The 26,489-nt window shown below is 38.6% G+C and overlaps 2 protein-coding genes across 3 annotated transcripts in view; one reads left to right on the top strand and one right to left on the bottom strand.

The window, feature by feature from the left end:
• The window catches only part of erich3 (glutamate rich 3), a 16,911-nt gene extending 11,274 nt beyond the window's left edge, over positions 1-5,637 (top strand). Inside the window, exon 9 of one of the 2 annotated variants that reach the window (XM_015370379.1) lies at positions 2,090-5,637. In XM_015370379.1, the coding sequence (XP_015225865.1) occupies positions 2,090-4,917 (2,828 nt within the window). In that variant the 3' untranslated portion in view covers positions 4,918-5,637. The remainder of the gene's footprint in view (positions 1-2,089) is intronic. The other variant, XM_015370378.1, reaches the window with a different exon arrangement.
• Positions 5,638-5,713: 76 nt separating this feature from the next.
• On the bottom strand, positions 5,714-26,164 carry LOC107081982 (serine/threonine-protein kinase TNNI3K-like). Its single transcript, XM_015370380.1, has 25 exons — positions 25,989-26,164; positions 25,690-25,798; positions 25,467-25,552; positions 25,140-25,237; positions 24,877-24,987; positions 23,448-23,546; positions 23,212-23,350; positions 22,901-23,045; positions 22,713-22,817; positions 22,548-22,642; positions 22,319-22,468; positions 21,246-21,329; positions 21,099-21,155; positions 20,575-20,667; positions 20,428-20,485; positions 20,140-20,334; positions 17,387-17,491; positions 17,243-17,295; positions 15,335-15,387; positions 14,715-14,847; positions 13,596-13,705; positions 12,642-12,701; positions 10,976-11,145; positions 8,271-8,350; positions 5,714-5,917 (listed from the first exon to the last, which is right to left on the bottom strand). The coding sequence occupies exons 1-25, from the start codon at positions 26,026-26,028 to the stop codon at positions 5,838-5,840; spliced, it is 2,508 nt and encodes an 835-aa protein (XP_015225866.1). The 5' UTR covers positions 26,029-26,164; the 3' UTR covers positions 5,714-5,837.
• Between the last annotated feature and the right edge of the window lie 325 nt (positions 26,165-26,489).

Below are 26,489 nucleotides of genomic sequence, written 5' to 3'. Positions count from 1 at the left end.
CTGAATACAGGGGCTATTTAAATGCCTGTCGAAGTTTTTCAGTGAGCTGAACCACTTCCCGAAGCAGTCACGTGGTGTGGTGGGGTAGCGAGGCTTCGGACGTATTTGATTTTGGCCCCTCCCCTAAATGAAGCAAGCCACGATATGCGCTTTGCGGAAATGCCCCCTCCACTACTCGACACACACCTCAAAGCCTTTGCTCATCTCATAACATCAGTAGTAAATACCATATTGTACTAATTCTGCTTGCTCTAGGGTGACCAGATGGAGGACACGTTTTTTATTTTTGGGGGGGTGGGGGTTCTGGGGGTTGGGTTCTGGGGGGTCCCTAGCGGACAGGGGCAGGGAGCCAGTCGGGGACAGAGTGAACGAACCCGACACGGTGATGGTATGCTTCCACCCGCCTTCCTTACCGTGCTTCCCCTCGCCCTTTGTGATGAAGGTTGGTGGGGACACTCGGGCAGTGGCTCATGGACCTACAGTTATACTTTCATTAGGCTAAATTTCCAAAAAATTCTGCTTACATTGCAGTGTCCATATAATCTGTAAAACTCCCTGCATAATTATAATAAAGCAATTTATATGCATAAAACAAGCGGAACACTATGGCGATAGCCTTACTGCTCCACTTGTGAAAGTAAAATCCGTTGGGCTCTTTTTGGCATCAAGACATTTATTGCCACATTGCCAGACAGGACACTGTTAAAAATAAAAAAATAAATAAAACCATAAATAAACAAATAATAAATAAATGAATAAATAAATAAATAAAATAAAAATAAATACATTTCCAAAAATGAGCTCAAACATATATATATTAAATGCTTTCCTATTTTTGAGAACACAAGAGCATAACACACTGATATTTATATTTATAGATGTTAGAGAGATGGCTTTTAGTGCATTACAATATAGGGCCCAAAAACATCCATGCATGAAAAAAATTATTAATAAGAGCAGATTCCAATGCTAAAATTGATATATCATGCATCCCTAGAAGTACAATTTCAGTTCCATCCAGAAAAAAATTGGATATGCTGCATTTTAAATATAACATAGCGTATTTTTTTCTTGTAAACTTTGTAGTAAACTTGGTGATATTTTATTGCATGTTGCATATCTCAGTAAATCTGTTTCACCTTTAAATCTGCAGCCCTCCCTACTTCTCTCTGTTCTGTTTAAAAAGATTTTTCAACCGCTTTACTAATATAATGATGCCAGAAACAAAATTTCAAGATAAGTAGAAGCTCTGCAGTCCGATTATATCTGCACAATAAAAAAAACATGTTAATTTTAACCTGTAACTGGGAGTCATGGTCCTCTGAGAAGCCAAGATTTTTTTAACTAGTAAAGAAGAACAAACAATGTTTTCTCTTCTTGTGTTATAATACCAACTTGTTTAAAGTTAAAATCTGTTGCCATTTTTAGCTGAAAAAGCTCTGTATGTCTAACGAACAGATTTTTGGTGGCATCTCTAATTATTTTAAGCAACCCGTCTCCCAACTTTTACTTAAACATCGAACTAGCTGCCGGCTAATATTCACTGAGTGCTGCTGTGTGTCTCTCCTACTCCACATTGCTACTCTCTAAGCAATGAAATGCGACCGCAACTCAGATGTCTTAAAGGGACAGATCCAATGATGGTGCACCGAGAGGCGGGACACGGGAGCAGCGGGAGAGAGGAAAAAAAAAAACACTAACTCAAAACTCTCTGAACAAAGATAGCTGCACCCAACCTCTGTTACCGCTGCTGGCTCCCTGCCCAAGTCCGCCGGGGTTCCCGGACCAGCCCCGGAGCGGACAGCTCAGTTTAAGTGCCCAGTTTGTTTCGATTATGTGCTGCATTGTAGTCGAGCAAAATCCCGGACGATTTTGAAATGAAAAGTAGGACATGTCCGGGAAAAAGAGGATGTCTGGTCACCCTATCTTGCTCTATCACAGTATACCTCACTAAGATACATTAAAGCTTGTGGGTCTGTTATGAAAAAATGTTAATACTGTAAGTATGAATGTTTCTGGAAGCCACTTTGAATGATGCCATATTAGAATTATTGATCTTAACTATCTGAACTTTTTTTCCTGTTTTCAGAACAACTGCAGACACCCGCAGAAGAGGCAAATTGTGAAGAAAGTGTAAGAGAAGAAGCCGTAGAAAAAGAGTTTCCAGAAACAGAAGAGGAGAATGAGCCGGACCATGGCGACAACCCCCAGGAAGAGAGAACCAGTGAGGCTGTGGAGAATGAGGAGGCTGCAGATTGTGAAACCACAAGAGGGGATAAGTCAGAAGAACAAGGGAAAACTCAGCCTACTGTTGATGGAGAAAATGTAGCACACGATGACAAGATAGAGGATCCCTTTGAGGGAAGTGAGTCTTCAAATGTTGAGGCTGCCAGTAACACTCAAGAAAAAGGGGGAAAAGATGCAGAGAAACCTGACATTTATTATGATGAGACAGAGGAATTGGCAAAAAGCAAAGACGAGGATGACTCATCAGTGTTGGAGCAGAGTGAGCAGATGGATAAAACAGCAGTGGCAGATATTGCTGAGGCGGAGGCAACAGCTACAACCGAGACAAAGGAGATCAAAGCGGAGTCCTCAGAGGAGCGAGAGGCCCTCAGCCGTGAAGAGGTACCTGAAACCGGCATCGACAAGATGCAGGCAGACAGCGAGGAAGCTCGAGTCACAGTGGAGAATTTACGCATATCACCAGAGGAGTTTTGGGAATCCACAGCTGAGAGAACATCAGATATGCATGCGGAAACTGTGAAAACCCAGAGCAGTTTTGATGAAATGCATTTAGAATCAAAACAGCAAGCATCAAAAGCAGATGATGGAGAGGGCGAACCTGTGGAAGTCAATGAAGCAGCAGAGATACAAACACTTGCAAACTCTGAGGAGAAAACAGCAGATGAAAATGAAACGAAAGAAATTCCTGATGAAAGCGTGGCTGCTGAATCCATCAAATATAAGAAAACCCCATCAGAAGGGACAGAAGATATCCCAGGTGAGGGCGATGAAGATGGAGTTACAGAGACTGATACAGAGGCTAAAGGTGAGCGAGTTAAGGTTGCAATCGATGGGGAAGAACTTGAAGCAAAGAGAGATGATAAAGGTCCGGCAGATGCAGTGGATAGTAAGACAAACAAAGCTTTACAAGAAAAAGATGAGGAAGAGCGACAATCAGAGGATGTTGAGAAAGAAAAATGTGAAGAGGCTAAAACTGATGAAGTATGTGGGGATGTAATTAAAAACAGTATATCAGAGGGAAGGGAGGCATTGGAGCACACAGACGAACTTGAAAAAATGCAAGATGGCTACTTGGATACAGAAAATGTGGAACTTTTCCCTGAAAATATTGCTGACTCTGAGAACGCCAGTGAAAGCAAAGTGGCAGATGGGACTGAGACGCATGAGCAGACTCCAGATGTTTCACAAGCTGGGGCTGGTGAAGGAGAAGTAGAGAGGGAAAGTGAAAAAGGAGAAATCAACACTGAAAATGGGGAAAGTTCTGTCGCAGCTGAGCGTGAACCTCAAGAGGATGAGGAAAATGCTCCGACATCTGGCGAAGGAAGACAGACAGATGAGCCAGATGAAGAAAACAGGAGCCCAGAGAAAAAAATAGCCGTGGAGTCTGGAGACAATGCTGAAAACTTGACTGATCAAGCCCCAGAGATCGGTATCGCAGAGAGCGATGCTAAGGAAGCAGATGGTGTCAGGGTGAAGCATGGTGATGCTGTAAACCTGGACTCTGAGCCAGGCACATCAGAAGCAGAAAGACAAGAGGAGAAAAGTGGAAACGGGGAAGCTGAAAACAAAGAGTTCAATTTGATCCAAAACACTGGGAATGATGCGGCTAAGGTTTATACTTTACATAAAACCTCTTCAGTACAAATAGCTGCTGATGTAGAGAAAACAACTGACCAAGATGAGGAAGGGAAGCTTCAGTCTATTACTGAAAAGCCCCTTGAAACAGAAGAGAATGGAGAGGACGTAGAGGAGGCAAGCAAGGCCTCAGAGGAAGGAGCAAGTGTGCTGCTCAAGCCTCTAACGCAAAACAATGCTGTAGTTAAGGAAAGTCCAGAGGCTTTAGCTGGAGGTGACAATACAGATATGGTCACAAACTGGATACAAATGCACCAAATGTCAAAGTTTTTTGAGACTTTTGTAGAGCCCTTAGAAGAACTGAAGGAAGATGTTCCAGATGCGCCAGTATGCGATCCAAATGGTGGAGAAAACGATTCTGAAAAGCTTCTAAGATCAGAGAGCCCGATGAGAATGGCAGAGGACAAAAAGGAGCCCAGAGACGTAACTCAGATAAAGGCTCAGGAGAGTCATGATCATGAGCAGGGTGAGAAAGAGCTAGTGGAAGGTGGACTACAAGGCAGTGAGGAGACTGAAGAGAAAAGCCTGGAACTAAATAAGTTTGACAGTGGGGGATCAAAGGCAGAAGAGAAAGAAGAGGGAAACACTGCTTTTAGAACCGACGGTTTCTCAGCCTCTCTCAATGCTGAGGATGATTTTGAGAATCAAAATATTGGGTCCGCCAACAGCAGTCTGGAGCTGGTTGTAGAACAGGCGGCAGCAGATCTTCCATTTAAAACAGACAAATTCAACTCCCTGAACGGAGAGAAAGACAAAGAGAACACATCGGACAACTTAAATAGAGATGGAATTCAAATTTCACAAATAATAGATTTTGCAACATCTAACTCAGCTGATGGAAGAGAAGAAGTATCTCATAATGAAGATATCCAAACTAAATTATTAGAGCAAAGGTTCAGTGGAGAGACCAGAGACATCCAACTCATTGAAGACATCAGGCACACTTTGAGCAAAGAGCGCCTCAGCACTTTTTCTTTGTTTGCTCAGTCCTCTTATCCTTTACTGACTACTTCAAAATCTGAAGGAGGGAAGTAATGCTAAATTGATATATTTAATTCCAAATTTGAGAGAACTTTGTTTAAAGCAGGATATGTACCTAAATTATTAGCAATTACAATGTAGGTTGAGGTTAAAAAGAATCCCTTAAGTGCCTCTTACTTTCTGCATGTATATTAGAATGAGCTATCAGATGGCCGTCACTGCTAATTTACCAGGAAGAACTCGCTGTACCTTGTGTTTTGACTGCTGGGCACAATATTTACAATAGACCCACCTCTTTTCATTGTTAGTCACAATGTGGCAGTATCAAGTACAGTTGCTATCATCTATTACCTGTAAAAGGATCCACCCCTAGTCCCGCTCACGGATGATTAAATAATTCATAGCTGTCAGACTCCCGCATCTTTGGCCGACCTCCGATGCACTTTAGATTTCCAACCCGGGGGGTACGAGCAGGGCGGCTTTCATCAGAGGTCTGTAATTCAAACTGGTAATGGCCGTTTTAGTCAACACTCTGACATGATTATCCAGAGACATTATCAGCAACAGGAGACCGCTGATGATGATTTGCTTGTTGCTTGCTGATGAAGTGAAATATCAAAAAGACCCATGTTGCTAATACTTAGCTGTATTTTCTGATAGGCTTTATTGTTTTATTCTTCTGTATAGGTGTAGTAGTGTTTAGCTTCAGCATTTTATGTAATATCTTTCCTTGTACAGATTGTGTGAATAGGCCAACATGACAATAAATTTAATAATAACTGAAGTGGGTTTTCTTTTATTGACAAAAGCTAATTTGTCAAAAATCTACCTGATATAATGGAAAATGGAACATAAATATTGAGTAACTTACTAATAAATTGACAAATTTATCTTTTATCATTTATCTTCAAACTCCCTCTTTATTCAACATTATATACAGAGATATCACTGAACACAAATGGATGATGAACAGTTCAGCTGTTGTCTTCAAAGCTGCCGCTGCTGCTGAATGATGAGCAGAACCTCATGGTGCTCATGGGATCAGAAACATACCCTGAGAGACACCAGAAAAAAATATACATCATCTCTTTGCATGTGTATTGACATGTACGAGTTACTTGTACAAGAATGCTGGTTGGTGTGTTGTCATCTTTTCTTGAGAAATTCACAAATTAATTCTTACTGAAAAGTAATACAAACTCGCCATTCACACTAGAAATCGTGTACTTAGGTTTAAAGGCATCTATTATAATTTAGAGCCAGAAAACCTAAAACCTGCATAGAATAAATATTTAAATCAAAAATTCCTATCTTGGTTCAAAGTAGTAATTGAAAGTAAATTTAAAATACACCTCTCTAACAAAAAATGAGCCAATGGAGTCACATCTGTATAAAACAGAGGGATAATTAACACATTAATAATGACAGCTTATATGTTTATTATTAACAGAAAAAATAATAAAATTTGCTTCTACAATCCTTCTGCAATCATCTTTAAATTCATGTTTAATCATTTTAGGGGAAAGATAAAAAAACTAGAGCTCATTCTGATCCCTTTTAACACCCTTTTTTTTTTTTTAAAGGGTATGCCCTAGAACTTGGCTAGTGTGTATGCTCATTCATCTGGATGTAGCGTTAGGAACATCAGCAGTTTGCTATGTTGGTTAAATAATAATAGGTTAATAGGTTAGGTTAATAGGTATAATAATAGGTTTAAAAAAATAACACAAGCAGCAACACTAATTGACTGCCTGTCGGAATTCCTGCAACATCTCTGTTCTATGCTTCTGCTGGAAAGGAGACGGGAGTGGTGATTGTAAGGTAATGTGCTAAAGTTAGCACCCTTCCACGACTGGCGTCAGCGTAGAAGGAGCAAATTCCCGCTTTGTCTAGTGAGCACTTTAATGGGCTTTTCTGGTTTGAACAATGAGCCCACAGGAATAAAAACTAAAATCCACTTTCAGTGACCACTCCCAGCAAAATTTCTCTACTCTGGAAAAGTTTATGATTTTGTAAAAGACAATTGGAGAACAGGGCAGATTGAAACTTCCGCAGCACAGACAGTTCAGAAAACTCAAGAGTAATGTCTTTATTAATCTAGATTGCAAAGTTTAGACTCAGTTATGTCCCCACCTTATCACATGTTCAGGAGGATCAACATACCATGAAATGAGGAGTATCTCCACTCCAGATCACTCGTTTTAGTATTTTGGTTAGTCTCTAACATTACGGCAGGAATCAGAGAGGTATGAACCTCCTGAGTAGTCTTGCAGGAATTAGCTTGTTTTTTCTATCCAAAACAATTTGTGCACCAGGATAATAAAACAGTTGTTTCTAGTCAAAAATCATGCTTCATTGCATACAAGGGAAGTAGCGACCCAATGCTTGCTCAGGGATCAGCTACAATAGATATATAGCTCTAGGAGAATCGACAGGCAGACCAGTAAAACAACTACAGGGGCTCTTTGTTTGCATAAAGTTTTAGAAATTTTGGTATTAATACTTTTTATGAGTCTTGTCTGTGGAAGATGCTGATCGATAAATGTGGATTACTTTTCAGTAGATCAAAAACCACCATTTTCAAATATTTATCCAAAATGATTTTACCCTCAACAATTAGCTACAGCAGCGGCTCATGTCTTTTTATGCCAATGTAAGAAGAGAGTGATTTACTGCCACTTCTACGTGATGTCTTGTATAGAACTTCTGCAATTCCAACCATATGTGAAGCTCTAATGTTTAAGTAACTGTCCAAATGACACATAAGTATAATTTTAAGGGCATGGGATACATTGAAAAAAACATTTTAAAGTTTTGTCTCTGTTTCTATAGTGCAATCAAACACTGAAAAAAAGATATTCTGTAATATCCATTTAAAAAAATGAGTGGTTAGACAACAACTTGATAGCTGGCTAATATAAACAATTTTGGGAAAAGCCGATGATAATGGTGTTCAGACAAGAACAATGAGTTACAGTATGTACCTCACCGGTTTCAGAATTTTTTTTATTATTTATTTGTTTTTTTGCTTTTTTATTGCCCTTTTTTCCCATGAATCTTTATCTGGAAATTTTCAGCAACTAATCTCAGATAACAGCATATTGAACTCACATTTAAGATGAAAGCTTTACTTTTAATGCTTTCATCTAAACTACAACACTGTTCTTTACTCTTATACTCAAGAGCGTTATTTATGTAACATCATTCATTGAGAGTTAAGTTCACTCTTGAACCATTTTTATTTTTCAACATTAAATTACTCTAATTATTTTAAGCTACAAGCTCAAGCTGTTTAAAAAGAAAGATTTTGAAAATAGAATTTGATCTTTACACGTTGCATATGAGGTAGAGTGCATTTGTGTAAGGAAACATCCATAAGTTGGACTGTATGTGTTATGCAAACAAACCGTTTCGATCAATGGGAGAGAACTGCATGTTCCGTCGAATTTCCTCCAGTGAAAGGCCACCAGAAGCTCGGCGACGCTCACTAAAAATGAGAAAATGAACAACCTCAGCTCTTCATTTGTAAATAAATAAGTTTATTCCAGGAACTGCATTTAAACAAGTTTACAGACAAAAATTACAAATGTTTTCCTTCTGAAGGTAAACAATAATGACAACTTTTAAAGATTTACAAGACTGCTTCAAAGAATGGTTCTCCTCACTATTTTTCACCTCTAAATTTTTTCAATAGCTTTTTGAGCTACAAAAAGAATGAATGAAAACTGCTATCTACTATGTTCACGTTTATTTTTGGATGAGTCAGTATCATGATCAAAAATCGTATCTTTTTCTACAAGTCAAAAGTTATCATTACCAGATTGTCTAATTTACATGCAGACCTTTAAAACTAGGTATCCAGTAGAAACCTGACCTCATATGAATGCCACACATATTTCTTATTGTTTAGCTTGTTTCTTCTTTGGTTACCAAGTAACTCCATTGTTCCCTTCTGCATTGCACAGCTTAGCTGGTCACTGCGACAACCCTTTTATAACTATTTAAACAGATTAAAGTCTTTGTTCCACGAATCAGAAACAGTCCAGAGAATTTCCCAATTTCTTTTCTGTAAGTTAAAATGTGTTTAAGAAATTATAACCAAAAAGAGACTGGATTCAATTCAACTTGTGTTAAAGTTTAGTTTGACATTAACTTAACACAAACCATAATAACATTTGGGTCTGGTCAGTTATTTCTTGCTTCTTATCAGGTAATCTATTAACTTTGGATAACTAATTTATTTCCCTCTAAATAGTTACAAGTTTGCAAGTATGTCCATTTTATGTTTTAGCCGGACAGGAGAGTGTTGGGCCTATGACCAGGGGTCACCAACATGGTCCCCGTGGGCACCAAGGGGCCCTCAAGGACCACAAGAGGTGCCCGTAGAGTCTTCTGAAAATAGAACAACAGTGAGCTACGTTTGAAATTTCATTGTATTCTGTTGCTCTTCTTTTTTTAATAGCGTTGTAGAACATTTTATCATTTAATCATATATGGCATTTAAGCATTTATAGAGATTTCAAAATGAAAATGTCTAAAAGAAAATTATAAATTTAAAGAAACAATAAAGATATGTTTATAATGTATGAAGTTTAGGTGAACGTTGACCCTTGCCATTCATAGGTCAGTATTGGTAGCCCTTCCTGTGACTCAGTGCCCCTGAATTAGCCCTGTAAACTGTAAAAAGGTTGGTGACCGCTGGTCTATGACAAACCTTCCAAATCTTCTCTGCCAATAGCAACAGCATATTCTCCTTTCAAGATTTATAGGATTGAATGATTGAAGTCAGACAAAAAAAAGCATATTAGCAATTCATCAGTTTTTAACAACAAAGGGCTCTCAGTAGTGTGTGAGAGGATCATACAAAGGCACATCAGTCTGGAAACTTAGTAAGTTGGTCAACAGCTTGTACACACTGCTGCAGGATCGCATCCAGTGCTTTGCAGATTATTTTCTGTATGTCAGTCAATGTGGTGAGAGCTGCAACCTCCTGGTGTGGTTAAGGTGACAGCTGCAGGAGTGGTTAAGGTGAGAGCTGCAGATGTGGTTAAGGTGAGAGCTGCAGATGTGGTTAAGGTGAGAGCTGCAGATGTGGTTAAGGTGAGAGCTGCAGATGTTGTTAAGGTGAGAGCTGCAGGTAGGCCACTCTGTAGGTACCCTCTGATAAATCCTGCTCTATGAGAGCAACCAGTATATATGGCAAGAATTAGTTCAGTCTGTTGGTGTAAAGATAAGGGATGTATTTTGCTATATTGGTGGGAATGCAGTTTTAACCCTTTATAGAGCAAGTTACCATTTTTGATCACTTGTATACCCCTTACAAATGGAGTCCCCATGTCCCTCAGTGAGGTCTAGAAGCACAAGATCTATATCCAGCCATTCAGCAAAGATACTGCTACATGGCTGTACATCTTATTTTGGCATTCGACCAATTAAAAGAGCCCTTGAGTGATATATTACCTACTGTAAATAAAGTTGAAAAGTCAAGAAAAAAAGGTAAAAAGCTAATTTTAAAAGTTAAAAAGTAATATAAAAAAGTTAATAAGCTGGGATAACAATTATATTTAGGTTTATAAACTAAAAAATGTAACTGCCAGTATCAGCATTAATGCCTTCAAGGATATGTTGTACCAAAAAACATGTGTTTCTTCCACTCTCAGGGTGTTTTTCATGAATTTCTTAAAGAAAAACTTTTGTTATTTTTCTTAATATATTTGGGCCAGATGGCGTTTCTTGTTATTATTACATTGACATTTATTTTTGCCATCAAAATATCCATAGTTTTTGAATGTTACAAAGGTAATAAGGTCTTGTCCTGGATTCCAATAACACCATAGGCTTGACATTTAGATTTTCAAAGTATTTCACTGAGTGCCCTAGAAAGGGTTAAGAACTTAACATTTTTTTCTAATGTTAATTTTTAAAGGTTAAGTATTGGTTACAAACATGTTAGACAAGAAAAAAAAAACAAAAACACCCAAACGTTATGCCAACTATTTACCTAGATTCTGCATTAGCTATTCAGTACTAAAGCACTGGATGAGTGAAGTGACCCTTGTCTTGCAGACCTCTTGTTATTCAGATGCCAAAGGAAGCAGTTGATCTTTCTTACCTCTGAGTCCAGAAGGCATAGGCGCGGGTGTTGAGAGCATACTCCAGTTCAAAACGGGAGCGCAGGGCAGCCACGTGGCTTCGGCCGGGTCCTCCCCGGCCGAGCAAGCAGTCAGAGGAGGAGCAGGGGGAAAGGGAGCCGCTGCTGTTGCTGGAAGCTGGAGACATCAACTGTAACACATACGCAGAAAAAAAAATTATATTGCTGTTTTATTCAGCAGTTGGTCAAAGTTGTGTTAAAGATTAGGACAAGGGAAATTAGAAATATAGACAGCCATTTTTGTAATTGGAAAAATGAAAAAAAAAAAAACTTGGCACTGATGACTGGCTTAATGATTCATTCCATTCACCTGTCCAACTCTGCCTGGTTTCTAATCATTGCTCCTCTGATCCACCTGCTCCTGTCTCTATTTAAGGTACTTTAATCCTTCGGACTCCTGTATGCTCTCCGGGGCTGCAGCATCTGAGACACTCTGGTCGGTGCCCGCTACATCTTGTTGGCAGCCCACCAGCTCGATCCTACCTTGTTCTCTGGCTATGGACTGAACTAGTAAACCAGGGCGTCTGAGAGTTTTCAGGCTCAGATTACCTAGCTGCTGCTACTAAGATCTGAGTTTTAAATAAATGCTTTTTGAGTTATCCCACTGGCTGTTCTGACTTATATTCTCTAAATTCCAACATAAACTCAAACTAACCTGCTGGGTAAACAGAATAAATAGTAAACCAGGAATTGCTAAATGTTCTGATCCTCAAACCAATAATATAGTAAAGTAAGTTTTAGCATATAGCTCTATTAGGTCTATAACTGCAAACAATTGCTATGTATCTGAATAACCTAATGTAAATATGCCTGGATTCTTCTGCCATTTTGTCTTTTCGTTCTTAACTTAAATTTAAAATTAGCAGAAAGTTTACAGAGGATCTAAAGAACAATTGTCATGGGGTCAGAAAGAAGCCAAGAACAACATGAAAACACTGCAGATTTTAACTGCTCAGCTAAGGTCAAAGTGTATCATTCAATAATATTAAGGAGGCAGGACAGAAATGTCACCTATAGGAGAATTCCAATGTGAAAACCTCTGCTGACCAAAAAAGGTAGATAGGCTCAAATTTATCCTATAAATTTCAAGATATTTTGGAAATGATTTATTGACTGAGAAGACAAAAGTGGAAAATGTATGTAGGTGTGCGTCCCGTCATATCTGGTGTTAAACCATCACCAAATTCTAGAAACAGAACCTCACATCAACAATTAAACATTACGGACAGCTCTACTCCAGTAATAATAGAACTATTCATTGTGACCTCAAGCTAAGTGTTTTTTTAGAAATGCCCAAGTCAAAGTTTGGACTTATATCCATAAACACACAGCTTATGTTCGAGAAACCAGCAAGACCCCTGACCTGTTATCTAACAAGGTTAATAGTAGTTTTGAAAAAGTGCAACTACTTTACTAGGCTGTTTCCATGTAGGGCTTTTCTGGTTTGTGTTGTTTTCACATATCAAAAGAAATCAATTCTTGATAAACTGTATTTTGTATTTACTACGTTATTTTTATGATGTGTTAAAAAAAAATTTTTTGAAGATCAGAAACATTTAGCAGGGACATGCAGCAAATCTGGAAGGATGAATTCCCTTTCTTTTTGACAGAACTATATGCTACAAACCTCAATGTTGCTCAGACATTCCTCCAAGTTGGAAACCACCTCAGAAAACTCAGGTCTGTCCTGAAATCAGAGAGAAGCAAACAATTATTTTGTTGTTTTTTTTCCTGGGGGATCAATCTTACTCTAAAAAAAATGCACAGGTGTCTGTTCCATTGCTCTCTTTTTTTATTATTATTTAGGGTCCTTCTACATGTGAAGCAAATGTGAACTCTGCTTCTAAAAGGGAAGCCTTAGATCTCATGCTTTGGTGTAAAACAACAAACACTGCCCCCTGGGACCTTTACATCGAGATTCAGCAGCCAGTCTGCAATTCAGCAAATCAAACCACTTAAGAGGCAATAGAGGCATGTTTGACATGAATCATTTTGTTTTTGGAAAATTAAGAACAATGTTTCCAGTTAGGGTTGAATTAGATAACTTGATCTGTTCATATACTCGCAGTGATTCACAGATATCTCTAAGGCAGGCAAATAGGGGATTTATTGGACGCCCTTAATTGACACACAGGAAGAAGATCTGTCACAGAGGGAAATGTGGTGCCAGCATGTTTGGCTGCAAAATAATGTAACTTAATGAGGCAGAGTGGAAAAATGTCCTGGATAATTATGATCATCATAGAACAGTGGGAGGACCCTGCAAATCCCATGTGTTCCTCCATGAAAACACAGCTCAATGATGTATCATCAGCAGACCTGATTCTATCATTTGTCAGCATTGCATAGACATTAATGACCAACTGACTCTGCATTATTATACTCTTCCTATATATTATATAGGAGCTTTAGAAATTAATGAAATTATCCTTATCTTAATGTGTATCAACAATAAGATGAGCATATGCTAAACAGTGCAAAACGTAGTAGATGAAAAAAGATCTTTTTGCACAAGTTTAGAAAAATGTGAATAATGCTACTTTGTTCATGAAATCCGAATATCAGAGATAAAGTCATTTACTTCCGGGCAGGAGTTCCAGCCTCTCATCAGAAGTGCAGAGATTGGCTTGGGGATGGAGTAGCCAATAGGAGGCCGGATGTGATGGTAAGCCATGTCTGCAGCAGCTGCAGCTGAGGAAAAGAGCAACAATTGAAACTTAGATGTGAAAAAGATTTTTTTACAAGTTTAACACTGTAGCTCTGTTTAAAAATGTACAATTATGCAGGGATTTTAATGAAAATGTTTATTTCTTCTTCATGTAATTAAATGTAAGCATACAATTAAACATAAACAAGATAAATTGCATTACGTTAGTTATCAGTTTCCTATTGTGATAATGAACTAAACACAATATGTCGTCTGAGGCTACCACCATCACAATCTTATAATTATCAAATTGTTTTTAACTAGCTTTGCTCTGATATAAATTCAGCTCTTAGGACATTTAGTGGAACCATCTTGTAATGTCATCCTTTGCCAAAGATCAGCACTTAGTCTTTTTTCTTTTTTCTGTTTTTTTCCTTTTTTTTTTTTGTCTTTTGTTTTTTCATTGATGGAAAAAGGTTGTGTCTTATGAACAATTACTATTTCAGTTGATTATCCTGCTGAACGCGTCTGTTGCAGTTTACTTTTATTTCCATATATTTGTTTTGGGTAGAGTCTACCAGATTTTCCATGTATGCAGGTATTTTAAAGACTTCATTAAGCAGTGCACTCTAATAACATCCACAGAGGCTTTGGAGGCGGAAACTGGCCCACAGCATCACAGATCCTTTATAACACCCAAACAAGCGTACAGTTCCTCCTGGGGTCAGATCTTTGCTACCAAGTGGTCAGTTTTTTTGCTACAACGTTCACTAGAAAAGACTGTTGTTTCTTTTATTATCCAGCTCAGTGAAAAAGGTAACAAGAAAAACTTAAACCTCTGTGTCATTTCATGCTGATACTCCTGAAAAACAGCCATGGATCATTAATAAAAGGCCCTAGAAGCTTTAATTACTAGTACTTACTTACTTATATAGTATGAATGTTTACTTTTTATTTCATTTTTAAAAGTGCATAAATGTAAGTCCGATAATTTTAAAAACTTATATATTATATAGGTTAATATACAGTTGTTAAGAGAGGATAGAAAAGTACCTGGTTTAAGGTGAGCAAAAGGGATTTCTCCAGTTAGCAACTCCCACAGACAGAGGGCGTAGCTGAACATGTCTGCCTTCACAGAGTAACGGGTACACTGTGTGAACACCTCAGGAGCCATCCATCGCAGGTTCTGCACAACCAAAACGCAGCAGGTAGAGGGATGCTCAAATTTGGGGCTTGCAGAAAAGGTTTTAGAGAGGAAAAAACTGAAGTGTTTTAAAACATTAAGTCAGGTCAAATACATACATGCATTGCACATAGGTGAAATATAGGCCAATTACTGTGATAAACACAGAGTCCTAGTAAAGGGAAGGAGTTGGAAACAACAGGCGGCTCCCCTGAGATGCAACACACTTAACGTCAAACTGCAGGCAAAGCACTATGTAGCACTGAGTCAGCACATCCACACAAATTCTGCATGGAGGCACTTTTCTTTTTTAGCTGGAGGGTAATTGATGGCAGGTGCCAGGAGAAGCTCTGACTTGGGCTTCAACAAAATAACAGCACAAATACGGCTTGTTTGTTGTAGCTAGTATTAGAGCTGCCTGGGTAGAAAATGGAGTAAAATCTAAATAATATCATAAAATCATTATTAAAAAGGGGCAAATCTCACTGACCCCTGGCTGCTTTGTCAAATTATCTTCATCTACCGACTGCAAAAATCTGGATTCTGTAAAGAGAGAGTTAGACATTAAAAGGTTAAACAAAAGTCAACTATTCTCATTATAAGCAATAGCTCCTTTGATTCTTTTTTTTCCTCATCAATAACACATTCTTGGAAATGTATACATGTTACAAAGCAAACAGCCTAAAATGAACTTTTCTGTATTCATCTACTTGTCAAAGATGAGGCTGAAATAGTGAATACAAGTCCATGTCCAACCTTGCAGCTGCAATCATAATGAGGAGGGACAGTTGCCAGTTCATCTGTTCAGATGCACTGATTAACAGATCAATACCAAGTTTACCGTTCTTGAAATTGGCAATTCTGTTGAACCGTTGCAATCAACTGCACCTGGACTTAAAGGTTGGGATGGGAACAATACAGAAATGTACAACTGAAAATCTCAATTCAGTGATATTAGGAAAGAATGTTTGAAAATTCTTTAAAAAAACACTGTAAGAGATGCGTAAAACAACTTCAAGCTGTTAGATAATAGGATGCATTTGGGTTGTACCATTAAGATTTATGTTTTGATGAGAATTTATAATATTCTGCTTTTGAATGCAGACAGGACAGAAGTTAACCTCTGTCAACCATAGTCTTTGAAAAGGAAGCTTCTGGGTCAGTCATTTCATACGGATGACTTAATTGGCCTCCAATAATAATGTTAAAAAAAAAACATGCTGTTATTTTTTATCAGACTCTTTGTTTAAATCTCATATCAAACTGGTTTCTAGAAATAAAATATTTAATCTCCACAACATAAAAATTAAACATATCTTGTCCAGGAGTGAAAAACTAGTCCATGCATTTGTACCTTCAAGGCTGGACCATTGCAATTCTTTACAATCAGGAGTTCAGACGAAAATTAAAAAGAGAGATCACATTTCTTCTATTTTAGCTTCCCTTCACTGTCTTCCTGTTCAATCCAGGATAGAATTTAAAATCCTCCTTCTCACGTTAAAAGCCCCAAATAACCAAGTTCCATCATATATCAAAGATCTGACTGTACCTTATGTTTCTAACAAGGCACATAGCTCTATATCTGCAGGTTTCAAGGGGTTCCTAGAATTTCTAAAAGTCAAAATGGGAGGTGCATCTCTAAGTCATCAGGTTCTTCTCCTGAGGAACCAACAACCAGTTTTAGTCAGTAAGACACTATGCCCAGTTTTAAGGCAAGGCTTAAAATGTTCCTTTTTGACAAAACTTATAGTAAGAGTGGCTTGAGTTATCCTTATCTATCGCTATTGTTATGCTAATATAGGCTTAGGCTGCTGGAGGACATAGGGACCCCTTTTCATCATTCTGCTTTATTCGTTTTCCAGTTCTTCATTCCAATTCTTTTTAAGTGAACCCCTAGCTTTATGTGGTCTCTCTCATCCTTTATGACATGAAATGCAGACTTCATCTGCTAAATTGTTTCTTTCCTAGACAGAACTACCTATGGAGCTAATTTACTGCTACATTTTCTAACATAAAAAAGTGAATGTACATCAGTGCCTTTGTGTTCCTTTTGTGTGTCTGCGTCTGTCTTCTTGAACCCCCTGTTGACCTTGGCAGAAGGCCCCCCACACTGTGTCTGATTCTGCCAGAAGTTTATTTCTGTTAAAAGGAAAGTACTTTTTTCACTGTCGCTGCGGTGTGGGGGATTGCTGCAAAGTCAACAACTCTGAAAAACACTGAGCCACTCTGTTTACTTTAGCTTAAAATTTTCACCTTCTTAACTTCTTTGTGAAAGAGATCAGATTCTGCCAGAGGTTTTAGTGTTGAACACAGTTATCATGGATTTCCTGACTTAATGGAAGACTGTTCTGGATCAATTGATCTTAAGTTTTTAAATTTAAAGAAAAGACATCCTGACCTCCAAAATCAGCCACCACTGCATGTCCATCCTCATAGAGCAGGATATTGTGACTGAAGGGAAGACAAACATTGTTTGTAACATCAGTAGTTATTTTAAACCCAAACCAACTCCCGGCGCACATGTTATTACTGTGACACTAACCTGTTGAGGTCCCGGTGGATGATGGGCTGGGTGAGGTTGTGCAGGTACTCCATGCCCTTGGCTACGTCGATGGCGATGATGAGCTTGGACTGCAGGTCGATGAGCCTGTCCATTGACACATATTAAAGCAGCAACCACTTAGAGCTGGATCAATGGCCTCTGCCAATCACACACAGCACTTTACACAGATCAATAGGACAGTCTATAAAGACAGCACCTGGCCACACAGTTAGCGGAACACTTCATCTGGATCAATAATGATCTCGGCTGAGGGGCAGAGATTGGTGGACTGATGCTAGCACAGCTGTTAATGAGACCTAAGCCTGTCAGATGCTTAGTGGAAACATGTGCTTATTCTACAAGACCAAATAATTACTGCCTAATCTTTTACAGACAAACTGGATTTTTTTTCTAACTTTAAAGTAATGTGCTGAGCTCCACCTGAACTTATACTGGCAATGCACACACTCTTTCTAAAATCATTTGAACACAAAAGACTACATCAAATCCCACTTAACTTTCTGTAATAAAAACCCGAACAGTTTGATGGTGTTCGATATAATCCTGCATCTAATGATACTGTATCATCAATCGTCTCTTTCAACTCCTTCACATTCAAGATTTTATTGTTCCCAAACCATGCCAAAGTGGTATATCAGGTGTCTGTAGTCACCCTCTTGTCCATATCTGAATGACTAGACAATTACTAAGTCATCCAATTATTTCTTCTGATGACAGGAATCAGATTTGTGCCCAAAGCCAGAGATGTGTGGAGAGAAAAGAAGAGGTGGAATTGCAGCATCCTGTGATGCTCCTGTCCTGGAGGCCTCGTGCTATTTGCGCTTTGTCAAGTAGTCCTCAAGAAGATTTTCCATGCCTTTACCTGAGTCTTCTGAAGTTTCTGATATAGTAACTCTGACTAAATGTTGATAAGTGTAATAGAGAAATAAAAGAACTTGATCCTATGCTTTTAGATATCTGCCTATTATATTGTGGATTATTTGTAGCCGTAGCTCATGATTTTATAAATGGGATTTCTAGGCCCAGCCCAGGTCCAGAGGGGTCTGGTTTGGAGAGCAGCGGATCTGGTCCCTTCTTTTTGGTCCTGCTGGATCCCTGTTGCCTAAATCTAGTGTGAAGCGGCCAGGATGAGATCAGCTCCTCCAATGCCAACGACTTGGTTGCCAACCAGAAAAAAGGTGGCTTGCTCCCTTCAGGTTGGAGAAGATTTTTTGCATCGAGAGGAAGAGTTCAAGTATCTTTGGTTCTTGTTCATGAGTGAAGGGAGAGTGGAGCAATAGACGGATTGGTGCAGCTGCTACTATAATGCTAATGCTGCACAGCTCTTTTGTGGTAAAGTGAGCTGAGAAAAAAACGCAAAGTTCTCAATATCGGTCGTTCTACAATCCTACCATCACCTAAGGTCATGAAATGTGCATCATGACTGAAAACATGATTCAGGATACAAGCGGCTGAAATTAGCTTTCTCCGCAGGATGGCTGGGCTCTCCCTTAGGGATGAGAGGCTTGGTCATCCAGGAGAAGCTAGGAATATAGCTGCTTCTCCTCCACATTGAGAGGAGTCGGCTCAGACATCTTTTTCGGATGCCCCCTGGATGCCTCCCTTAGGAAGTTTTCCAGGCATGTCCCACCAGAACGAGGCCCAGGACACAATGGGAGGAACAATGTCTCTTAATTAGGCTAAAGGAACCTCGGTCTAAGAATAGGTTTAAGATAAGGTCTAAGAAGGTCTCTGGGTAGGGGAAAATCAGGGAGTCCCTACTGAGACTGATTACCCCGCGACCAGGTCCCGGATAAACTGGAAGATGATGAGTGGAAATATTTCTACCTTTATTATCTAATCCTACTACAAATGAACGGAAAAAAATTGCAAGGGGCACTGTTTGCATATTTAGAATGGATAATCATTTAGTATTACACTCAAATAGCTTGTATCTTGATGTAAATAACAATGTATTATTGGTGGACTGTTTTTCAAAGGTCTTTTGATTCCAATACCAATAATATAATATAATATAATATAATATAATATAATATAATATAATATAATATAATATAATATAATATGACTCATTGCTTGGTGAAGGTTTAATTGTTTTCTTTATTCTTTAGACCACCAACTAAATCATAAGTTCAGTAACACTAACACTGAAGATTATTAAATAGACTTTCTGAGGAAGGTACAAACAGATTTAAACAGCCTCAAAACTTAGAAATAAGACTGTAACTTTTAAATCTTACTGTGGAAGATACTACTGGTGCATCAACATTAAGGTTTAAACTACATTTCATGATTTGATTTCATAAACTTTTTTTTACCCTCCTATTTAAATCATTTGTATTCGCATCTGTATTTGTGGTTAAAATACATGATGTTGGTGCCGTGGGGTTATATCACTATAGACTTTCTCCTGCCTTTGCAACACCCCTTTTCTGTATTGTTGAGTACTTCTTGTTTTGTTCCGTCTTCAGGGAGTATTTTTGGTTTATTTCTGGTGCTCAATTGTATCCTTGTCTGAACATTTTATAATTATTTTTCTGTTTCTCATTCAGTCCTTTTAACTAACAATCTTTTTAGTATCCCTGCTGGTTTTATCTGTTTGCAGTTGTTTAATTGTCTAGTTAACAGGAGGTAGTAAACAGTGGCTACATTAAGGGACACAGGATTAACAAGCTCTGATAGTTGTTAGAGAGTGAAAAGTTTGTGTGCATTTGTGCTTTACTTGTTCTCACCTCTTCTGTTCATGCAGCAGGGAGAACAACGAGCCTCCAGAAACGTACTGGGTAACAATGGCGAACTGACTGGGGTCATCCAGGCACGCCCCTACAAACTGGATGATGCAGGGATGATTGAGGCGGCACAGGATAGAAACCTCTCTGCAGAACATGTCCACATCCGATTTAGAGCAGTATGTGTTGGCTCTATAGCTGTTAAAACAGAAAAAAAAAAAGTAGAAGGAATTGAGTAATTCCTCACTTAGATACAAAATCACTTATTTGTCTGTGTGGGAAGAAAAATACCGTTTTATGGCGACAATTTTGTTTCTGCATTTGCCTCTGTAGACTCTCCCAAAGGAGCCTGCATGTGTAACGCATACGCTCATCAATAGTATTATCAGATTTTCAAGCACATTAGCTGACAGGAAAAACAAAGACGAATGGACCTACCCGATCCGATAATTTCATTAAACTCCAGCTCAGACAGCTGAAGGTGGAAATGAGATGGAAGGCTGGCCCTGAGCACAAGCACTTCAGCTTTTTCTGGAAGAACAATAAAATGTGTCATTAACTCCAGTTGGAAATGCTCAGGAACAAAAAGCTTTATTTAAAGTCAGCATCCAAGTTACAAACTACCTGCAACAGGCTGGGGAATAGTGATTAAACTGAATAAAACCTAAATAAAAACAGATCCGATTTTATTCTAAGAAAACAAGCATAAATCCATTTTGAAGTTTGCATTTTATCTTTGTGGGCTTTTTTATTATCCTTTTAAACAATGTCATAAATGATCTTTCAATTGTTTTGGCCTTATTTTTTAAGTAAATTTGATTACCAAAATATCTAATTTAATTTGAAAAGTCAAAAAAAAATGTGTGCTTTATGTGTTAGGATTAGCATCTGAACCTGTTTCATTGGAAACAAACAAAGTGTGGGTTGGGGGAAATATGTCGGGCTCCACTCCGCCTCATTACCTTTAGTCATGCTTTTAATTTTTCCAAGAGGCGATGGAACTGAAACGTAGGAGCCATCTGAAAACAAAAGCACAAAATCAGACATGATGGAAGATTTTTTTATTTTGTTTGTCTATACAATTGACATTTAATTGGAGTTTTCCTAACCTCCTCCTGGCTGGGAGTATTCATTGCATGGAGAATCGTCTGGACGTTTGTAGTGTTTAAGTAAGGTGACAATAGCATCATGACCTGGCAAACACAAGGTGAAGCATTTGAATAGATCTATATAAGCATTCTTCTAACAGGTTCTTAGACATTCTTTAGATTTCTTTAAATCTTCTTATATTTTGTCCCATTTACAACCACAACTTTATTGTTTTTATGTGTATTTTTTGTGATAGACCAACGAAAGTGGTTATCTCCTAACTGTAAAGTAATACAGAACATGTATATCTGAAAAGCGTGGGATGCATTTGCATTAAGTCAATACTTTGGGGAAGTATGTTAAAACAGATGCAAGCCTTACCAGCTTTGCACAGCTAGAGGTTGAACTTGGTGCCAATTCATCCTTTTCAGTGGCCTTAAGCTCATTCTGGATTGTGAGGATGTTTAGAACTGTTTTCTCACTGTAGCTCTGGTCTTACAGTATTTATCATCGTTTTCTTTCTGGAAGATTATCCTTCATGTCAGACATGAACCTTTCCTTAACATGTTATCTTCTAGGATTGTCCTGCAAATTCTCCCACCTAAGCGTAGAGTTACCCAGATTCTCTCGCTCCTTTTTTTTCTAAATAATGCTCTACCGTATGTTCATCTTTTCAATTTAGGTGCATGATCAAGTCTTCATAGGTTTGTAGTTATGTATCCTCTTTCTTTTTTATAGATAATGGCTTTAATTTTTCTCATTAAAATTATGAAAGCTTAGTTCATTGATTTAGAACTGGACCCTGCTTTAAAAGTCCTCACTACTTTTTCTCTGACCTGTAAACTAGTTTCGTCTGAAGCCTGCTAAGAACAGAAGGATTTAAGTCGAGATTAAAACAGATTACTCTGGATTTTCCCTTTGAAATTGTTTAAAAATGTCAATATTTTATCTACTTCATAATTTAACTACTTTGTGTTAGTCTGTCGGATCAAATTGTAATAAGAGACATGACAGTTTATGGCTGTAATGTCTACATGCATAAAAAAACAACTTAGGGCGAAATTAATAAATTGAAAGGCATTTATAAACACACCTTTTTCATAAGCCCACATCAGGCATGTCTGCTCTTCCTTCTCCCCACTGGACCTGCTGGGGTCACAGGCCACTAGGTTCATGTCAGCCCCATTGTCCAGCAGAAACTGCACCAGACGGATGTGGCCGTGGAAACAGGCGCTATGAAGAGCTGAATATGAGGAGTTGAGTTTAAATTTTCATGCAAAAGCTAACAAGCGTATGTTCATTTTTAAGTATTTGAGGAATACCAGTATGGCCGTCTCTGCCCTGATGATTGATGCTCATGGCGTTCTGGCCCAGCAGGAATTTGACCATCTCTAGGTCTTTGCCATAGGTACATGCACTGTGATATTAAAGATTAGTTATCATCCCCTCAGAGTGAATAATATTATTGAACAGTTGTCCCTCTGTACCTGTGAAGTGGTGTCTCACTAAATATGTTCTCCTTTAACAGACTTTCTGTACCAGAGAACTGTATCATCTCCTTCACAGCGCTAAATTTGCCATTGTAGCAGGCCCTGATGAAACATATTCACACAAAGAAATCAAGTCAAAAACTGCAAGCTGCGGGAAGACCGACCTCCATGGAACACATATTTACAAGTGTAGCGGTGTATCCCCGTAGATGTTGACAGAATGAGGCTGAACTTCACTGCTGCCTTCCAGAAGAAAATGAACAATCTCAGGGTGACCAAAGCGGGCGCAGAAATGGAGAGGAACATGTTCTTCATTGTCTCGTGCGTTGACTGGTTAAAAGAGAGAAAACGTCAATAACTGTTCCTAACATGTAAATTGATATTAACTGGTTTACACTGTTGCTGCTGCACAGCTGTCAGACAAGCTAAACATAAATTATGAGGACAAGTTATGCTTGATTAACAATGATGGTATTCTACGGTAATCTGGATTTACCATTTGCCTTGTTCCCGTCTCCCACCAGCAGGTTGATGATGCCAAGAAATCCTTTAGCTGCAGCCAGGTGCAGCGGCCGGTCACCCACCTCACCACCAGCATCCACATCTGCCCCAAACTTCAGAAGAAGCTTTGCCACCTTGAAAGCAAGAAGAATGTACATAGGAGTTCGGAAAAGGTACATTTTGTTTTATATTTTCTGGCTCATGTTCTGTAGAGAGTTTTGAGATATCAACCTCTTCATGACCGTAGTAGGAGGCAATATGTAGCGGAGTGAAAAACACAGCATCCTGCACGTTGACAAAAGCTCCATTCTGCAGGAGTATATCAGCAACCTACATGAAGAAATAACAATCAATTATATATTGTAAGTGTATTTAGCAAATGGATCCAAGGTAAATTATGTTGGGCATGTTATTATGATAAGCCAATCAACAGAAAGCCATTAAAATCAACAAGTAATGAACGTTTCAATAGACGGGGAGCAATAGGTTGATCAGAGAGGCTTTCTAAGGGAAATAAAGTAGTTAAATAAAGGTACAATGATACTCTATAATTGGACTAATATTGTGGATTCAAAAATAAGTCGTCCATGTTTTCTAAGAGATAAAAAAAAACACTAAATCAAAAGTACAGCTAAAGATTGCATTTTAACAATGGAATGATATTTAAACTTGTTATAATTTTTTTACACTTAGTCATCTTTACTCTTAAAATCTGAATAAAATTCTATGTAAACAATTTACCAGTAGATGGTGCTTATTGAACATTAGTGTCCAAAAGCTTTACTAGTACCAAGGAACCCAGCAGAGATGGTAAAGATTAATCTAAAGCAGAATATTAGGCTGCAAACCAGCATCACAAGCTTTGAACACCTACCAGAACATTATGCATCTTAAAACTGAAAAGGTGTGACAAGGTCCTTAAACTTCCAAGATATGGATTTTCATAAGGTAGGCTGGATGAGCAAAAGAAGCAGCAAAGAGGCCTGTAGGAACCCTGGATGAGCTGCTGAAATGTACAGCTCAGGTTGGAAAATATTGCAGGGGGACAGCTGTAAAAAGTCCCTGTTTAAAGCGAGCTATAAGAAGTTTCATTTACAGTTTTCATCAGAAATGACGGAGACAGCAAACATTAACCTTGCCCAATATACAATATTGCCTCACTCTTGGGAAGATGGTCGGAGGTTATGGAGGAGGAAGGAAGAAAATAAATGAAAGAAAAGGAATGTTAATGTTTTAAACTAAACTGTGGAAGTTCAGACCTAAATCCAACTGAGAAGCTGGGGCAAGAATTGTGCAAAAATAAAAACTCTAAAATCTGACACAGACACACAGAAAAGCTTAGCTGTAAAATACGGTTTTATAATGTGTTGAATTGAGAGAGCTGAAAGCAAACACACATACTCTTTTTAGGGTTAATTTGAAAATTAATATCTTAACAAATATTTGGAAGTTGAAGAAGGATAAATACTTTTGAAAAACATTATATTAAATATCCCAAAACCCTAATTAACCTTTTTTTTTTTTGACAGAAATTCAGTTTAGAGAAATGCTAAGAAAGGTCTGTCTGTCTCTTTTTCTGGTTCCAACGTGGCAGATTCATTCTGGTTGCAGAAAAGCAGGTGGAAAGGGATGCATGTAGGATAGTGACCCCCCCTCTCACCTCTCGATGTCCTGCCAGTGTTGCAACGTGCAGAGCTGTGAGAGCCCCGTATCCCACCTGCTGCACGTCTGATCCACCATGCAGGAGTTCAGTCACCAGCTCTGCGTTGTCCTGCAGCACAAACACACACCAAGACCTCTTCACCGTGAGGCAGCTACTATGCCATTTTTTGTGCACTTTCACTCCACCATGTGGTAAAACTCAAAATGTTTCTAGATAGATCAAAATAAGGGCAGCGAATACTTGAGGAAGAGTTGGCCCACCTTATAAGCAGCCAGGTGGAGTGCAGTGAAACCATTCCTAGTTAGTCTAGAAGGACGCAGGCCTTTGAGCAACAGGGTACGCATGTGAGCCTTATTTCCTGGGCACACATGGATGATATCATGAACTAATTATAAAATACCCAGTAAAACCTTATGGAAGGGAGTAAGCAGATATAATCAATGCTGCTCTACTTTTGATTTCTCCACCTGTCTGAAAACAGAAAGGTCATCTACACACAATAATGTCAGTGGGTGCCACAGTAATCCTTCCTTCCACTGCCACATTTTGCAGAGGCGTTATTAATAGACTCCAGCAGTCATGCATACCTCCACACACGCAGCAGAGATGCAGCAGAGACAGTCCCTTCTCCGTTCGGTAGTTCACGTTCACCTTCTGAAAAGCCTCATCCGAGCTGAATCACAGACCATCGGAATCCCAAATTAAAATCAAACATTTGTGAAAATCCTAACTCCACAGAGATTGAGCTGTGCTCCATGTCCTAAGAGGGTCAGTGGCTATTTCTATGGAAGGGATGGGAAGGTGGGTTACCTGAAAGCGAGGTGAAGGTCTGCCAGGGCGCTTTCTGGAAGCTGGAAGTCGTCGTCCAACTTCTCAATGATCACAGAGTAAGACTCCCCCACCTTCTTCTTCCACTCATCTTTATATCACATTTATCACAAACATCATTTAACATTACATTGCATTACATACATGTAGCGACCTGTTTAGAAATTTACATAAGAAATAATGACAGCTATGTCTTGGATAAGAAGTGTGGTGAGCAAAATAAAAACAACAATAATAATAAATGTTGATAATCCCAAAATGACACCAGAGAAACTCCTTACCTGTGCACGTCTGAGATGGTCTGGATTTGTAATTTCCCATCGTTAGCTTTTTTTTTTTTTAAATGTGCCTTAAGGTTATGTTAACTACAGTAAGAGAGGAACACAACCTCACACTCTGGCACAATTGCATGGGATCAGATAAAGACAGATCATGGCTCTGGGCTAAAAATAAAAACACTTCTGAGTGGAATGCCTCACAACTATGACAACTGATCTCCCTTCCCTTTGTTTATCTACAGACTGAATTTAACAAAGCAGGGGATCAGGGTGCAGCAGCGCCACACTGCATGCTAGAGAGACATGACTGACATGAGCCAACAAATTGATTTCTTAGCTTTTTTATGTAGGTTTGATAATTTTGACTTCCTACTCTTGAAAACCTCACATTATAAAATCAACCTACAGAAGTTACTGCAGTTCAGGAAGCAATTAATATTCATACGCTAAAAGAAGTTGACAGAAAGGTTTTTTTTCACTATATAACTCAAGTAAAACTAAAAC

The sequence above is a fragment of the Cyprinodon variegatus genome, unplaced genomic scaffold (assembly GCF_000732505.1).
Source record: "Cyprinodon variegatus isolate N-32 unplaced genomic scaffold, C_variegatus-1.0 Scaffold45, whole genome shotgun sequence".
Classification (NCBI taxonomy): Eukaryota; Metazoa; Chordata; class Actinopteri; order Cyprinodontiformes; family Cyprinodontidae; genus Cyprinodon; species Cyprinodon variegatus.
Note: the sequence above shows the minus strand (reverse complement) of the source record. Positions and strands in the feature narration are given on the sequence as shown.

Coding starts and splice junctions, on each gene's coding strand:
- LOC107081982 (XM_015370380.1), bottom strand. CDS start 26,028: ATGGGAAATTACAAATCCAGACCATCTCAGACGTGCACAG. Junction 17,296..17,386: donor ATCCACCGGGACCTCAACAG/GTTAGTGTCACA, acceptor TCTTCCCTTCAG/TCACAATATCCTGCTCTATG. Junction 13,706..14,714: donor TTTTGCTCACCTTAAACCAG/GTACTTTTCTAT, acceptor TCTTTTCCTCAG/CTGCAGCTGCTGCAGACATG.